We start from the raw sequence: 18,345 nt of genomic DNA, 5'->3' as shown, positions 1-18,345 counted from the left end.
AGTATCACAGGCAACACTGCCAGGATTTGGTTGTGATGGAGATCGTGTGGGTTGTAATTAATAGACTTTACTGTTAGTATTTCCATTCAGTTCACAAGTATTTATTGAGCCTAATTTGTGCCAGACTTTGTGCATCAAGGAATTTAAGTCCCTGCTCTCAACTAACCTGTAGAGTTGTAGAGTCTTCCCCCTTCATCCAGCCCCTCCAAAGAATGAGACCTGGAGAAAAAAAGCTGAGGAGGGTAAGGAAGCGGTATTTAAGGACTGACATTTGACAAAAGAATAAAAATATTCTGTATAGGCCCAGAGAGCAGAACCTTGTCACAAGGTAAACTTGCCAATCCAGCCAAGCAGTTTTTTTTTAATTTATTTTTTATTTTTTTGAAAAGATTTCATTTGCCCTGGCCGGTGTGGCTCAGTGGATTGAGCGCTGGCCTGCAAACCAGAGTCGCCAGTTCGATTCCCAGTCAGGGCACTTTCCTGGGTTACGGGCCAGGTCCTGAGTGCAGGTTGCTCAAGAGGCAACCACACATTGATGTTTCTCTCCCTCTCTTTCTCCCTCCCTTCCCCTCTGTCTAAAAATAAATAAACATAAAACCAACTCCCTTCTCTTATGTCTAAAAATAAATAAAACCCTTTTTTAAAAAAATATTTTATTTATTTATTTTTAGACAGAGGGGAAGGGAGGGAGAAAGAGAGGGAGAGAAACATCAATGTGTGGTTGTCTCTCACATGCCCCCAACTGGGGACCTAGCTGGCAACCCAGGCATGTGCCCTGACTGGGAATCAAACCAGTGACCCTTTGGTTCACAGGCCAGCACTCAATCCACTGAGCCGTACCAGCCAGGACAATTTTTTTTTATCTTTTAACATATCTTTATTTATTGATTTGCAAGAAAAAGAGAAACATCAGTTTGTTATTACACTAATTTATATATTCATTTGTTCATTCTTGTATATGGCATGATCTGGGACCAGCCTGCAACCTTGTCTTACCAGGACCATGCTCTAAGCAAGTAAGCTACCTCAACAGGCCAGTTGGTATTTTTTGTTTTTGTTTTTGTTTTGGTACTAAAATATACACAACATAACATTTACTATATTGACCATTTTTAACTGCAGATTTGCCCTGACTGGGTGGTTCCGTTGGTTGGAGCATCACCCAGTACACCAAAGGTTTGCTTGCAGTTCCATCCCCAGTGGGTACATATCTAGGTTGATGTTTGATCCCGGTGGGGGCATGTACTTGAGGCAGCCTATCCATGTTTCTTTCTCTCTCCCCCTTTCCCCCCAGTTTTTTCCTCAAATCAATACACATATCCTCAGATAAGTATTAAAAGTAATAATAATAAAACAAACTGTACAGTTTTGTAGCATTAAGTACATTCATATTGTTCAACAGCCCTCGATGCCATTTATCTCCAGGATTTTTTCATCTTCCCAAACTAAAACTCTGTGCCCATTAGACACCAACTCCCCTATGCCTCCTCTCCTCAGCCCCTGGCAACCACCATTCTGCTTTCTGTCTCTGTGAATTTGATTACTCTAGATACTTCATGTAAGTAGAATCATCTAGCAGTTATTTTAATTTTGTCTCCTCCTGAAATACTTGTTTCTCTTTTTGCATTAAAATCCTGTCCATCTGTTATGGTTTAGTGTATGTGGTAACCACTTTAATATGTACACGCAATCCCATTTCCCTTTGAAGTCCTGTTCCAGTGCTCTTTTTGCCATTTAATGGACCTTTATTATGCACTTTCTTGTAAAGTTAGCTCATTTTTCCTGTGTATATCTTTCCTAAATATTTCCCAAAGATTCCTGAGGGAAATGACCATGTATTTGACCATTGTTACATTTCACTATAATCTTGTAAACTGATGGCTTTCAGATTGTACATTCTCCAGAAGTACTTGCTGCAAAATTGTATGGTTTAAAATGGTTAAAATGGTAAATTTTATGTTGTGTATATTTTAGTACAATTAAACTGCTTGGCTGGAATGGCAGCTTTACCTTGGTGGTAAGGTGGGAAGGTGATAAGTTTCTGCTCTCTGGGGCTATATGATTTAGAAACAGATTGGAGTACTCATAAAAATAAGGTGAAGATAATTCTGGCTTTGGGTATGTTGAGCTATGGAGCTGGGCCTTAGGTTCCCAGAATTTGAGTGCAAGTGAGGAAGGTAGCCTGGCAGTATATGTTGAAGCTATGAAAGTGTGCGTAGAGAAGAGACTTAAAGAACATCCACAGAAAAAGGAGGAAGAGGAACCACTGAAGGTAGAGGTAAGAGGATAAGGAGGGAATAGAGTGTCATGGAAGCCAAGGAAGTGGAGCATGTCAAGCAGTGTGGATCAGATGTGGAACAACATATTTCATCACCTTGTCATAGTGGTGGGCTCGGACCTAGAGGTCTAACTTTACCTTGGTTCATTTCCCTGAAGCACATGGCCCAGGAACAACTCAAACTCCAAGGCTGGCTCTATAAATAACCTTGTATTTCTGTAGAAGCTATTGATTTGGGAAGATGTGGGCTAGTTAACTAAAGATCAAATGCTGTAATATATAAATGTATAACTTAGGTTAATTTAAAGCTCTACCATTTACAAAGTGTTTTCACATGTTACTCAGTTTTCACTGAAACTCCTGTTGTATGTATGAGAATTGTGTGTGAAAATATTCTGTAAAAACTGTGTAAATCATGGTGAAATTTTTGGTGGTAATAGCTTTTACCAACACTAATCAGTACTACCTAATTTTTGCACATTTGACCAAGTAATTCTGAAGTGCTAAATTTTTAGATTGTTTCTTGCTGTCTGCAGATATTAAAGTATTGGCCACTAGTCTGGTGTTTTAAAACTAAATTTGCAGAATAGTCTTGTAAAAAAGAAAAGTTAACCAAATTTGTAAAACTTCTAAAAACTTTCCAGGATTTCTAATACACTTGTTGTTCCATGAGACTATAACAGTTAATTTGAATTACATAATTTTATTTGGCTTATTCTTTTATTAACCTGTTTTATCAATGTTCAGAGGGGAAGCATGTTGTAAAAAGAGCATGGGCTTTCAAGTCAAATGGGCCTTCATTTCTAGCACTTTCACTTGCAGGGAACTTAACATGTGGGTCTTTGGGCAAGTTACCTCTAAGAACTTCTGTTTTCTCATCTGTAGAATGGCAAAGGTAATACAGGTTCGCTATCCCTTATCCAAAATCCCTGGGGCTAGGTGTGTTTTGGAATTCAGAATTCTGGGGACTTTTTAGAAGGTTAACACCCCAGTAGGGTTTTGGGGCCCCCAACCTTTAATCAAACATCTTAGTATTAAACATGAATATTTATACTAAGTGTAATAAATAAGGACTACGGATAACCTCATATTAGTTCAAGTCAAATTTTGCCACCAAATGAGTTCAGGTCAGGTAAGGTTTTGTCTCCAAATAAGTTACAAAAAAACTTTCGGTTTTCAGAGCTTTATGGATATCGGAATTTCGGATAAGGGATTATGGACCTGTACTTCCCTTATAGGGTTGTTATGAAGATTTAAACAAGATAAGCCGAAACACATTACACAATGCTGGGTAGGTACTCAATAAGTATTAATATTTTTTTCTCTTGGAGATATTTGAAGTTTTTGTTTGTTTTTTTAATTTATAAATCTTGGGTTCTCATTCTTTTCCTGAAAAGGGGCAATTTTAATTTCCTTTAAATCTAATGAAGGGATTAGACAGGGGCTAGAAGCCGAATCTTGACAATGTAAGAGATGAGAGAAGGCAATACACGAGGCTAAAGCTTGGCATTAGAAACCAGCTTCGAGTTCTATCAGGTTACTTTTTAAGATAACTGTAGATTGAGCTTTGCTGTTTGGGGAGTCATGCTCTACTCTTAGAGGAGGGCTGTGACTCCCTTGTCACTGCTTCTTTGTTTTTTCACAGAGTGATAGAAGGAAGTCAAGGCACCATTATGACTCAGATGAGAAATCAGAAACAAGAGAAAATGGTGTTTCAGATGACCTGGATGCTCCAAAGTCCAAAAAAGCTAAAATGAAAGAGAAGCTAAATGGAGACACTGAAGAAGGATATAATAGACTTTCAAATGAAGTTTCTAAATCTCATAAGTCAAGAAGAAAAGATCTACCAAATGGAGATATTGATGAATACGAAAAAAAGTCAAAGCGAGTATCTCCCTTAGATAGTTCTTCTCATAAATCAAGTGATAATAAACTAGAGGAGGTATGGATACTTATTGTTTTGCATTTGGCATTTTCCTTGAAATACAGGTTAATTTGATTGTTTAAACTAATTAGAATTGATTTTACAATATTTCCTTAGTATCCAGTATTCTTATTTGGACCCTGGAGTCTCTGCAGCCGAAACCTGAGTTTTTTTCCTTTTGTCCCTTGTTTCTTTTAAGGTATTGTCTTTTCTTTGGGGTGGAGGTGGGGGATGATCAGATTAAAACCTTTCCTACACATTCGGGTTCTTAAACTTTTTCTGAATTGCTTATTGATGGTCACCTGCTTGCATTTCTCATGGTTTTTCGGATTCTACCAGTACTCATGAATTCACTTCTGACTTCCTGAAACAAGGTACATAAGCCCACTTGACTTTGTATATTTTGCCTTTTGTTTTTTCTGCTTTTATAACAATAGAAACTTTAAATGATCTTTGTCTTTGTAACTCAATCTTAAAGGTGCATTTTAAAAATAGAAATGAAAGAAAAGTGATCTGAAGAAATCTGTTCCCCTGGGTATTTTGGAGGAAGTGTAGAAAACATGTTTAGTATAGACTCTCTGTCGCTTTTGCCTAGTACCTGTTAGAGTAGATATTTTCTTGCACAGAGTTTGGTTTGTTTCTGCTGAGTTCATAGATTTTTCTAGGTATTACAAATTTTCAGTAAATTATTTACGTCCTCAGAAAGAAACAACTTTGATATTCTTAATAATTCTTGGTAGTTAATAATTCTTTATATTTTTAAAATCTGATGGTTGCTGCTAGTTTAAATATATTCGAGCTTAATTTAATGTGTATCTTTGGGGAGCTTTGGGAAAAGATGTTGAGTCCTTGCCTTACAGTATGGTGTTTTTATATTTATGATTTGCTATTGGTTAGGAAGCACTTACGTTATCGAGTTGATCTAAATAAGGCCCTACAAATCTGTATTGCTGGTAGAGGACTGTACAGGTTGCTCTTGCTCTTTTGGGATTTTGCCTGATACAATGCTCTGTATTATAATAAACTTACCTGTTTATAATTTTATTTAGATCATGTTAGGATTTAGGAATTTTACTTCTAGAAATCTCTCTTCCTAAGGAGATAAAAATGAGGTGTGCAGAAGTGTATGAATAAGTTCTCTTATCACAGTGACATTGTTGATAATAGCCAAAAATTAAAACATCCTAAGTGTCTGGTAGTAGGCAGTTGGCTTAATAAAATACACTATAACTATGCAATAGCATACATCTATCCTAAAGATCATAGGAGAATGTTAGGAAGGCATTCAGTGTCTCTTACTAAATGAAAAAAGCAGATTATAGAACAGTATATACAGTATTTCTTATTTTTACTTTAAAAATTTCTGTGTGCATAGAGTGAGGATTGAGAGAGTGTTTCGAATGTGGCTTCAGCTGGCTGGATTATAGGTATTTTTTCTTCTTTCTGTTTATATATGGTTTCCAAAATTTCTGCTGTGAAAATGTATTACTTTTGTAATATTTTTTTCTTTTGGTCTTAAAAAGTTGACAGCATTGAGGTTTGTTTAATGGCTTACAATTTGATTTTGCTATTAAGATCTTTTATTTGATTCCCTATTTGAAAATTGCTATTGTGTGTGGCTCTGGAACTACTTTCTTTAAACACACCAATAATAAAGTTTGTGGGTAGCTATATTGTCTTTGTTCTATATACACACTGAGTGGAACACAAAATTTGTAATAACTGTTAAATGATAGTGTCATGCTAATCTGTACGTATATTAAAGACATTCCAAGCTTATGGGAACTTTTCTTTGTATTTGTGACCTAAAAAAATGCTTTTTAGAGTTATAGAACAACTTTTTAAAAAATAGAACAACTTTTTAACTTTTATTTTGGGAAGCAGTTTACATTCCTCATTGTGTGATTTCTTTTAGGACTGTTTTATTGGCTGGTGTTAATCCTCGTAATTAACATTGTTTGTATCTGGATGTGATTTAGATGATTAAATAGTTCTTTTATAATATCTTAGTTAAATGGAACTATATTTTGATTTACATAATAGGTGTATTTCTAAAGGGAGTTTTATGTGTGAATTATTTTTAAATGTATTAAGTAAGCTTGCTACAATATTTAAAGGGATACTTTTGAAATTGAAAGAATTTCTCACTAGTTTACCTTATAAATTAATTTATAAAGTTTTTGCAAGTATTAAGCTAAAGTTGATTTGTTAGCTTATTCAGTAAAACTGAAAATAGTAAATGAGGAAAAGATTCTTAATACTTAGTCAAACATGAACTATATTAGAACTTTGATTTCATTTTGACAGACCCTAACACGTGAACAGAAGGAAGGAGCCTTCTCCAATTTCCCTATTTCTGAAGAGACTATAAAGCTTCTGAAAGGTACTATGAATGTTAGTGGATATGCAGTGGAAAATCTAAATCTAAAAACTAGATTTTCTAGCCAAAAGGAGAATATAGAAAGCATAAGTAGCTCTTCTTTTAATTGCAGTTATTTCTACATCATTCTTTCTGGTATCCTGGTCTGTTTTTAAATCTAAAGAATCTTATGTATTTGTCAAAAGTTTAGATTTTTAAAAAAAGATAATTCCTCTTTGGAGTAGGAATAACTGTAAATGTCACTAGGTGGTATATCTTTAGGCAGACATTGAGGAATCAGTATTATCATTTTCAAAGAAATATATTTTTTCCGAATTCTAGTCTTAAGTAAATATTTCAATGAAATCTCATTTTACAGGTCGAGGGGTAACATATCTCTTTCCTATTCAAGTTAAGACCTTTGGTCCTGTATATGAAGGAAAGGATTTAATTGCTCAAGCACGGACAGGAACAGGAAAGACATTCTCTTTTGCCATTCCCTTGATTGAAAGACTCCAAAGAAATCAAGAGACAATTAAAAAAAGCCGCTCACCAAAGGTAACCATTATAGGGAGTAAAAGGTTTAAACATTAATGAAAAGGGAAAGAAAGAGTATACTGGTTTTAAGTTCAAGTATCCCCAAATAGAAAAGTTAGCCCCATGGCATAAAGTAAAAATTTGGGTCCTAAAGCAAAAATTTGTTGATTTTTCTTTTTCTTTCTTTCTTTTTTTTTTTTTTTTTTTTTTTTTAACAAAAGAAATCTCACCCTGACCAGTGTGGCTCAGTTGGTTGGAGAAGTCTTCAAGACAAAAGGTTGCCAGTTCCATTCCTGTCGGGTCACATGCCTGGGGTTGTGGGTTTGGCCCCCAGTCAGATGGGGCATGTGCAAGGTGCAGCCAACCTTTTCATGTTTCTCTCTCACATCAGTGTTTCTGTCCTCTTTCTCTCTCTCTTCCCCTCTCTCTAAAAAATAAATAAAATCTTTAAAAATAAAATCTCAAGTAAAGCTAAAATGAAGTCGTTATTGCATATGAATGTAATGTTTATGGACCCTTAGATATCTTTGATAACTGTATAATTATTGTAAAGCTAGCATATCTAATTTTAGGAGTATTTAATTTATAGTTAGTATATTTAGTGACCTTTCTCTTCCCTTTTTTAGTCATATCCTTTACTTTTAAATAATGAATTTGCTAAAGAGGTTTTTTTGGTCATTTAGCAAATTATCAATATTTTTTTCATTGGTTGACTTTAAGAAGAGATTATAGAAATGATATAGTTGATCCCTATGTTATTGGGGTACTGGAGATCTGTCCTAATGTATAAGGAGTAAAGAACAGAGAGGATCTAGTGAAATTTTAGCTTAAAGGTAGACCTTTTTAGAATCCATGTTTATTTTAAGATTCATAAAAGTTAAGAAGAGCCCTGGCTGGTGTGGCTCAGTGGGTTGAGCGCCTGCCTGCAAACTGGAAGGTCACCAGTTAGATTCCCAGTCGGGGCACATGCCTGGGTTGCTGGCAAGGTCCCTGGTTGGGGCTGAGTGAGAGGCATCTAGTCGATGTATGTCTTGTGTATCATGTTTCCCTTCCTCTCTTTCTCCTTTCCTTCCCCCCTCTCTAAAAATAAATAAAATCTTTTTTTAAATGTGAAGAAGAAAAATCAGCATCATAATTTGAAAAGATATGTGACTAAAAGTAATTTGTTCTTTGAGACTATTAAATGGTATTACAGTATGAAAATATGACATGTGAATGTAATTAAGTCATAATGGTCTTGGAGCAGGTTGGCCAACAGGGCAAATCTTTTTCAGAGAATTCTGCTTCTTAGGTGAAATTAGGAAACATTGCAGGTAGTAGAAATAGGACACAGTCCGAGCACTACCTTAGAAACTTTTATGCCGAAAGGTCATTACTGGAAATTCCAGCTCTACCACTTCTAGCTGTTTGGTCTTGGGCAAGATTCTTAACTTCTCTAAGACTCAGATTCCTCATTTGTAAAGTTGGAATAATCCACCCCACAGGGTTTTTGTGAGGGTCAAATTAGGTAATTCATGTAAAGCATTAGTGCCTGGCACATGGTGAGCATTCATTCATTCAGCAAATGTTTTTTGAGTATCTGTTCTATGGCAGGTACTGTTTGAAGAACAAGGCATACAATATTCACAAATCCTTGTGTTTGTGGAGCTTACATTTTAGTGAGTGAGAGACAGTAAGGAAATATGTAAAATATAAATATCATATGGTATAAATGCTAAGGAGAAACTGGGGCATGAGGATATGAAAAGAGGGTTAGGAAGCTCGTTGAGAAAAGTGTTTTGAAGAGAGACCTGAAGGAAGTAATGGAAGATAAAATAAATATAAGCTGCTGTTCTTGTTTTTTGTGCTGTTCCTAAGTACCAGGACATTCATGTTGAGATTACTAGTTTTAAATGTACCTTAAAAAAAGTCTTCTCAATTTAAATTTAGACATCTTTAGAAAAGTATCTTTTTGTTTTTTAAACCTCTTGCTCAGGTACTTGTTTTGGCTCCTACAAGGGAACTGGCAAATCAAGTAGCCAAAGACTTCAAAGATATAACTAGGAAACTCAGCGTAGCATGTTTTTATGGTGGAACATCATATCAAAGCCAAAGTGAGTAAATATGTATAATAGCACAAAGATCTATTTACTACTTTAAAAATCTAAAGAAATAATAGAAAAATGTATATTGATTTATATATTGCTGATATTTCTCTCCTCTCACAGTTAATCACATTCGAAATGGTATTGACATCCTGGTTGGGACCCCTGGTCGTATCAAAGACCATCTGCAGAGCGGCCGATTAGATCTTTCCAAACTGCGCCATGTTGTGCTTGATGAAGTGGATCAAATGTTAGATTTAGGTTTTGCTGACCAAGTTGAAGATATCATCCATGAGTCCTACAAAACTGGTATATCCTAATTCAAAATAAGCATGTTAGCAATTCTCTTATCTAAAAACTTAAAAAATTTTTACTTTGCAGTTTTTACCGCATTGTCCCCAGTGTTCTAACGGAACTGAAGTTATTTGGTATCTGTTCTTTTCATGAACGAGAAAATACAATAGCATACTTTAAGTAACTATTTTTTCAGTTTTCTTTGCTTTCTTCCATTCTTTTTTATAGTCAGTAGTTAGATTTACTAATTCATTTTATTGAAAGTTTCATTTCATTTTCTTTGCCCATTGTTCCTTCTTAAATTCTCACCTTCCTTCTGGGTTCTGTCTTTATAGTTTTCCCCAGTTTTGAAAGTTGAAAGTTTTAATAATTGTGAAGTTTGTGTTCAAAATTCATGTTTGAAATTTTCACTATTTTCTTGAAGTATAGGGGGATTTTTAAGAGCTGACTATATCATGAGATATTAAAAAAGCATTTGAATTCTTTTTGTTTAAGATTCTGAAGACAATCCTCAAACTTTACTTTTTTCTGCAACTTGCCCACAGTGGGTATACAAAGTTGCAAAAAAATACATGAAATCCAGATATGAACAGGTTGACCTTGTTGGAAAAATGACTCAAAAGGCTGCAACTACTGTGGAAGTAAGTAGCTTTCCAGCATGACAGATTTTAACATTCAGTTGGTATTTTGAAATTTGTTGAAGCTAAACTTAAGTTTTGGGTACCACCTCGGTCCAAATCTTTTTTGCCCTTAGTCAGTGCGATACTTATGTAATTCTATAGGACAAGACTGAAGAGCAGAACAGAATAAATAGGGAGAAAAGGTATGAATAGGCAAAGTCCAGGAAAGAAATAAGCAGCCAAGACAGAATTATAAAGTATGTAGAATGAGACACAGGAGGTGCTTTGTATCAAAAAGAATAGTGCTGGGATAATTTGTTAAAGCTTAAATGAAAAAAGTTACATCCTCATCTCATATTCTATTTCAAAAAATTTTTTGAGAGATTTTTGAAAATTAAACAAAATTATTTAAAGCACATGTAAGTGAATTGTTATTTGATTTCTGGAAAGGAAAGGCTTTTACAAATGGAAAGTCAAAAGAATGTATTGTAAAGAAAAAGGTTGATAATTTTGACTCCATGAAAATTTAAATCAATGATATGTTTTTAAAATAAGTAATATTTGCATGGTTTATGATAAGTATGTACCATATATATAACTTTCCCATTTAATAGAGGTACATATTTGTGGATATAGATAAAAATAGGCTAAACGAACAATAGTATAATCTATAAATACAGTGTAGGGGTTAAAAAGAATGCATTTGAGCAGTATAAACCAAGTTATAAAATGATATGTACAGAATTGCACTATTTAAAAAAGCAAAAATGCTAGATTCTTCAGTTATTTATTTAAATGTACAAAGATAGGTTGGAAGGATAAATATCAACTTAATAATGATTTTAGGAAAGAGAACTTTTTATTAATAGGATGGCCAGATGAAGCTTTGTATATTTTGTAACGGCTGAAAGTTTTATAATAAGAAAGTAAAATGTATCAGTGAAAAATTTTATTAAGGACGTTTTCAAACATATACAAAAATTGAATAGTATAAGGGATTTGATATACCTATCACCAGGCTTTAAGAATGATCTTTTTTATACAGCCATACTGTCTTTCTTCATCCCTACATTTAAAGCAATCTACTGCCCTGGCTGGTGTGGCTCAGTGGATTGAGCACCAGCCTACAAACAGAAAGGCTGCTGCCAGTCAGGGCATGTGCCTGGGTTGCGGGCCAGGTCCCCATTTGGGGATGTGTGAGAGACAGCCAGTCCATGCTTCTCTCCCCCGTTTCTCCCTCCCTTCCCCTCTCTCAAAAAATAAATTAAAATCTTGAAAATAAATAAATAAATAAAGCAATCTGCTTACCATATCATCTTCAGGTAATTTAGTATATTTTTTAAAAGGATAAGGACTCTTTAAAAAAACAAACAGCAAACCACAAAGTTATTATCACAGTAGAAGAAAACAATTTTTCCTTAATATCATTAAATGTCCAATGTCCACATTACCCTACTTGTCTTTTTTTTTTTTTAAGTAGTTCGTTTGAATCTGGATCCAGATAAGATCCTTACATTATACTGGTTTATATGCCTTAAATCTTTATAATCTGTAGATTTTTCTGTCACTTTTTCTGTCCAGCAATACTTTGTTGAAAAGAATTGGTCAATTGTCTTACAAGTTTCCCACAGTATCAATTTTACTGATTTGCAACTTGGTGGTGTTCTTTAATATGCTCTTCTGCCTTCATTTTCCTGCAAGTTAATGGTTAGATTATTAATGGTTAGGCTTGATCAGATACAAGGTTTTTTTGTTGTTTTCTTTGAGAGTGGGGGAAGCAAGACTTAGTTGTAGATAGTAAAAATGATTCTTAGTTTTCTTTTGTGTGCTTTTCTCTGTTTTCCAGATGTTCAATAATTTGTTACATTTTTAAGACAATTTTGAGATATGTGTTAAAATGCACAGATTTAAAATGTACAGACAGTTTAAGTTTTTTAGCATGAGCATTTTCAAACAACAAAAAGTTGAATTTCACAGTGAACACCCATATAGATTCTACCCTACAGCTGGAATCTGTCATTAACATTTTACTATGTTTGCTTTATCATATATCTGCTCATCCCTATATCCATTTTATTTCTTGATGCATTTCAAATTGCAGGAATCAGTATACTGCCCCATAAGTATTTTAACATGCCTGTCTTTAGAGCTCAATATTTACTAATTTTTGTTGAGGTAAAATTCTAATAACTAAATTTAAATTTGTAAAGTGTACATTTACAATATCATTTAGTATATTAACAATGTTGTACCACCATCTTCTATTCCCAAAACACTTCATACTAAAAGGAAACCTGGAACCATTTTGTAGTTGCTTTCTCCTTCTCTAGCAAGTACCAGTCAGCTTTTTGTCTCTGTGGATTTACCCAATTGGATACCTCATAGAAATGTAATCATATAATATGTGACTTTTTTGTGTTTAGGCTTCTGTCACTTAGCATGATGCTTTTGAGGTTTGTTCATATAATATTAAAGTTGTTAAAGATAAGATTTACATACAAAAAATGCAAATTTTTAAATGTACACTTAGTTTTGAGTAGTTCATACATGTGTGTAACCCAACCCCCTGTCAAATATAGAATATTATCATCAAAGCCCTGGCTGGAATAGCTCAGTGGATTGAGCGCGGGCTGGGAACCAAAGTGTCCCAGGTTCGACTCCCAGCCAGGGTACATGTCTGGGTTGCAGGCCATAACCCCCAGCAACCGCACATTGATCTCTCTCTCTCTCTCCCTCCCTTCCCTCTCTAAAAATAAATAAATAAAATCTTTAAAAAAAAAAAAGAATATTATTATCACGCAGAAAGTCCCCTCGTGCTTCTGCCCCTTGAATCCCTCATACTTAGGCAATCATTGTTCTGATTTTTTTCTACCATAGATTAGTTTCGCCTGTTTTAGAACTTCATGTAAATGCAATCACAATGTATATTCTTTTTTCATGGCTTCATTCACCCAGTATATGTTTTGAGATTCATCCATGATGTTGCATGTGTCAGTAGTTGGTTTCTCTCTCTTTTGGTTGGTTCCCTTTAAGTACTCAGTAGTATTCCATTATATAAATATACTGCAGTATATTTATTTTTTTATCCTTCGCCTATATATAGCCATTTGTACATTGTTTTTAAATGGGATTGGGCAGAATCTTTGTTTTATTGTCTCCCAGCAAGGCCAATTCTTGAACAGAGAGAAAAAAATGTACAAGAAAAATAATTTTTACTAATTTTAATGAAATAGATATTTGGTATTTTGTTTCCTCAAAGCATTTGGCTATCCAGTGTCATTGGTCTCAGAGACCAGCAGTTATTGGAGATGTCCTTCAAGTCTACAGTGGTTCTGAAGGGAGGGCTATTATTTTCTGTGAGACCAAAAAGAATGTAACTGAAATGGCCATGAATCCACACATAAAACAGGTAAGTCTTTTTTCATGGTTTCTGTAATTGAGAAACCATGATTCAATAGGGATGAATCACTCAACAAAAAACGATATTGTCCTTTGTGGCCCAGGTTCAATAGTCATTTGTAGAATTCAGTCTGATTTAGAAAGCAGTTGTAGCTACCCTCTCATAATCTGTTAAGTCAGGATAGAATTCTCCGTTTTCATCAGGTTTAAGATTTTGCAAATGTGAGTTTGAAAATACAGAGATTGAAACATACTGAGTGTCTGCGGGTAAGAGTGGGTAATACTTTAGAGTTTGTATTACAAAACAAATCACAAATACTTAATGAATGAATCAGAATATTAAGTCCATGTCTTTTTTTCTTTTAACTTTTTACTGAAGAAAATTTCAAACATATAAAAGTTAGCAGTGTAATGAACCGCTATGTATTCATTCTCTAGCTGCAATAATTATTTCATCTAAATTCTACTCACTTCCTACTCCTAACTCATTTTGATGCAAACCCTGGATAACATATTTCCTTAAAAATGGGTATGTGTCTGTTAAAGAAAAGGATTATTTTTTAAATCTCACTATGCTGTTATTTAAACAATAATTAATACCTTGAAATACCAGTTAGTGTTCAGATTCTCAGTTACCTCATAAATGCTTTGCTTTGCCCTTTATAGTTTTTTTTTTTTTTTCCTTGAATCTGGAACCAAGTAGGATTCTTTCAATGTGTGATATCATTGAGTCTCTTTAATATATGGATTCCTCCTATTTTTTTTCTTATAGATTTTTTATTGTTGTTTAAGAAGCCAAGTTTCCATAATCTAGGCAGGGTCATCCAACCTGTGGCCACGGGCTGCATGTGGTTCAAAATGGCTATGAATGCAGTGCAACACAAAATCATAAATTTATTGAAATATGAGCTGCTTTTGTGATTACATGTCACAATATGTGGCTCAAGACAACTCCTCTTCTTCCAGCATGGCCCAGAGACACCAAAAGGTTCAACACCCCTGATAGAGTATTGCTTCTATGTGATACTATTTAACATGTTCCTCTGTCTTCTGTATTTTCTGAAAATTTAGGTTTGTTTATTTGGAGCAAAACTATTTTATAGGTGGTATACTTCCATCAGGAGGTGTTTAATGTCTAGTTCTTTCTCTTTTTGTGATGTTAATTTAACATCCATTATAATAATGCCATTAGTCTTTATGTCATTGTCTCTTTAGTTCTTTTTAGTAATTTTTTGTCTGTGACTTGTTATCTAGTATATTCCTGAGGAAAAACTCATGGAAACAATATTGCCTGTTGATAATAGCTTGACTGTAGCTTTATACCTGAAAATAATTTTGGCTGGATATAAAATTCTTGGTTCAAATTTTCTTTCCTTCATTATCTTAATTTTTTTAATTGTGTTTGGAATAAAGCATACCATAAAATGTCTGATGCCAGCCTGATTTTTTTCCCTTATAAGTGATTTTGGTCTTTTGCCTGAATGCAAAAGACCTTTTTCTTTTTCTTTAAAAATCAACAGTTGCCCTGGCTGATGGGGCTCAGTGGATTGAGTGCCAGCCTGTGAGCCCAGTCAGGGCACATGCCTGGGTTGAGGGCCAGGTTGCTGGTTGGGAGTGCATGTGAGGCAACTCATTGAGATGTTTCTCTTGTACATCAGTGTTTCTTTACTAGTCTGTCTCCTTCCCTTCCCCTCTCTCTAGAAATGAATAAATTAAATCTTTAGAAAATAAAAATAACAATCAGTACTTATGGTAGAATATACTTTAGTGGTTTTCTTGGTCACTTTTTCTGGGTACACAATGTACACATGCAATTTCTAGTGTTAAATGTATATGTTTTTAATTTCAGCATAGTTTTCTTGAATTACAATTTTTTGGTATTTTGATTGCTTTGGGGTTTTTCTTAACAGACACTTGTTACAAGTATGTTGTCTCTTCCTTTCTCCTTTTTCACTTTATCTCAAATCTTTTTCAGTTTTTTCTTCAATTTTCAAAACTTACCATTCTTAAGGCATCGTTTAGTGTGCATACTCAATCTTGTATTCCTTCCAGTATAGTCTTCAGTTGTGTGAAGTGTTTATTTTTTGTTTCTACTTATGACTTGAGTCATTTCACCTTAGTTCTTAACTTTTCCCGTTTTGGTATTTCTTGTTCTTTCATACATCATTTAAAAAAATTTTAGCTCATTCAGAAATATGCTAAACTTTTCATCTGTTTTGTGTACATGCCTTTCTAGAGTTCTTTCATTATTTGTGGGGATACTAGTCTGCTTAGTCTTTTTTCCCCTTCCTAATTAACTTTTATAAGGTTTAACTGTTATCTTTTCTGATAATACATTTTTAGACGAAATTAATCTTTCTGAATTTTAGATGGGCAGGTATGAGTTTTCTACTTCATAGCTCTAGAGCTGCTGCTTCTTTTATTTTTGCTAGTGTTTAAGAATTTAGTTTGTAAATTGTACTGCAATAAAGGTGTTTCAAAAAAAAAAGGTCTCCTAGCTTTCTCAGCTCTAGCTATTTTTTCCATCACTTTTATCTAGATATATTCCCTCTCTTCCTCTCTCCCTTTTTTTTTTTTGCTATCTCTGGCATCCTCAGTTTGGCTTCTAGGTCCAACAGTTTCTCCTCAGTGTGGGGCCATGTTCTGGCAAGGAAGCATTGGCTTGTTCGTTTTGAAAGTCCTCACAGGGTCCAGGCTGCTCCAGCCTCTTTCAGACCTTACCTCCGGCTCCTCACAGTCACCCTTCAATGCGTGAAAACTCTCTCCCAGTTTTAGCTGTTAGTCTCAAATTGACCCAGTATGCTCTCCAGGGAGTATCTGTTCTTAGGACTAGCAAATTCCTCACATATATACAGCTGTTGTCCCTACTTGCTCATATTTTAGAAATCATGAAGATACCTTGTCACTTAGTTTTGTCATAGATGTTGTCTGTGGATTTTAATTTTGTTATCCTTTTTGCTCTGTTTTTATGTGGGAACTGGAAATTCAAAGGCTGCACTGTCATCATCTTTCCTGTGTGTTTAATTGCATAGCTTTAGGTTTGTATCCAGAATAAACAGATAGATGCTGAACAGTGTTGGAGCATAGTTGATTTACCTTTCCTATTATTGCTTCAGAACACTCAGCAGCAGCTGTCTTAGAAGCTATTGCTTTATCTTATGGGGAGGAATTACCTTGCTGCAAAGATTGGGTGAGATCCCCTCTTACTGAATGATAATCATTTTCTATGGTTGAGAGTAATGCAGTTTTTCCTCCACTGGTTTGCTGTGTGGGTAAAAAGTAGTAGCAGCCTATCATTATGGGTGATACAAGATGTATTATGTCCCCCTAAGGACTAGTTATCAAGTGAAAAATTAGTGTTGTATCAGATTTTTTAAAGTGAATTTGAAAAATTCACTATGAAAAACTATCTAACTTAAGCTATGTTTGCTTATGGCTTTTTAAAAAAAGTAATAAGATAATGTTTCCTTCCTTAAAACACATGTAATTTTGAGAATTGAATAATAAAGTGACTTTTTTATTATGAGGGGGGAAAAAACCATTTAACTTAGGTTCCATGATATCATATAAGTTTTCATTCCTCTGGCTAATCTTTCCCAATTTTGTTAAGGTCTTTCTGTATTATTGCTGTGCTTTAAATTTTGACATTCCTCACATTTCTAACCTCTGTACTGTTTCTTCTCAGTCAAAATATTCTTTGTGAGCATAGTGATTAATAGCAAAGACTTTGGAGTCAGAAAGATCAGGTTTAACTCCCAATTGTGTTACTTACTAGCTGTGTAAACTTACATAAGTCACTTCTTATTTTTGTGCCCGTGTTTTCATTTTTAAAAGTAGTATTAAATAATTTTTTATACTTTAAGATTTAAAGAGAATCATTTAATTATTGTTTAGCACAATACTTACAGCAAACATTCAGTAGAGAAATATAGAAGTATAGCTGTGTGTAGAGATGCATATGTCTCATTACTCCTGTAATACTGTCTATATGCTGATGATGTCCAAATCTTTTCCCAGGTTAGCTCTGTCTCCAGTATCTAGACCTGTGTTTACTGTACTGGCTACAGATATCACAGTCTATTATGTACCTAAAATTGAATTCATTCTCTCCTATATTCCTACCTACTCTCTCTCCAGCACTCCCTATTGATGAATGATATCTCTATCTGTAAGCAAGAAATCTATCACCCTTGACTTTTCTTTTTAGCATTTGCCATCTAGTTAACTACAAAGTGTTTTTTGGATTCTCTCTTACTGTTGCTACAGAAGCTCAAAATCTGGGAGTCATGTATAATGTTCCTTTCCCTTATACTCATTTCCACTCCCTTCATGAAATCCTCCCAGTTTCATCTACTAATAGTTCTTGAATTCATTTATAGCCTAGTCTCTACTTACCTTTCCACCCTCATCTTCTTACTACATTTCCCCCCATTTACTACACTGTCTCCTTACATGCCATCTCTGTCACCACAGAGCTCTTGCCTAGCAACTCCTACTCAACCTTCAGGCATCAGTCCAGAGAACCACTTTTCAGGGACCTTTACCTTGTACCACACTAGGTCAGTTTGTCCTGTTATAAATGGTCTTTGGCTCTAAGACCCATGAATTATTCATTAGACTTTTTGCTAAATTTATTTGTGTGCCAAATTATTTGATTAATGTTTCCCACCAGAGTATAAAGACCATGATGACTGTGGTGGTCTTAAAGTTTTGTTTGCCATTTTACTCCTAGTGCCCAAAATGTTGTGTATTACTAAATATTTGTTGAATGAATAGATGGTCATTGTCACTGCCTTGATGGGGCCAGGGATATCATATTTTGCCATATATAATTGCACCCATGTTTTTGG

General features: G+C 34.6%; 1 protein-coding gene across 2 annotated transcripts in view; it reads left to right on the top strand.

Annotated features, from left to right (window-relative positions):
- The window catches only part of DDX50 (DExD-box helicase 50), a 33,127-nt gene that overhangs the window by 619 nt on the left and 14,163 nt on the right, over positions 1–18,345 (top strand). Inside the window, exons 2-9 of one of the 2 annotated variants that reach the window (XM_045842376.1) lie at positions 3,459–3,569; positions 3,924–4,220; positions 6,510–6,585; positions 6,941–7,119; positions 9,074–9,191; positions 9,306–9,491; positions 9,972–10,117; positions 13,356–13,505. In XM_045842376.1, coding sequence (XP_045698332.1) covers positions 4,032–4,220; positions 6,510–6,585; positions 6,941–7,119; positions 9,074–9,191; positions 9,306–9,491; positions 9,972–10,117; positions 13,356–13,505 — 1,044 coding nt within the window. In that variant the 5' untranslated portion in view covers positions 3,459–3,569; positions 3,924–4,031. The remainder of the gene's footprint in view (positions 1–3,458; positions 3,570–3,923; positions 4,221–6,509; positions 6,586–6,940; positions 7,120–9,073; positions 9,192–9,305; positions 9,492–9,971; positions 10,118–13,355; positions 13,506–18,345) is intronic. The other variant, XM_045842375.1, reaches the window with a different exon arrangement.

This window comes from Phyllostomus hastatus, unplaced genomic scaffold (genome assembly GCF_019186645.2).
Source record: "Phyllostomus hastatus isolate PE091 unplaced genomic scaffold, TTU_PhHast_1.1 phas_contig_38, whole genome shotgun sequence".
Lineage (NCBI taxonomy): Eukaryota > Metazoa > Chordata > Mammalia > Chiroptera > Phyllostomidae > Phyllostomus > Phyllostomus hastatus.
The sequence above is the reverse complement of the archived record's forward strand: the minus strand, read 5'-3'. Positions and strand labels throughout refer to the sequence as shown.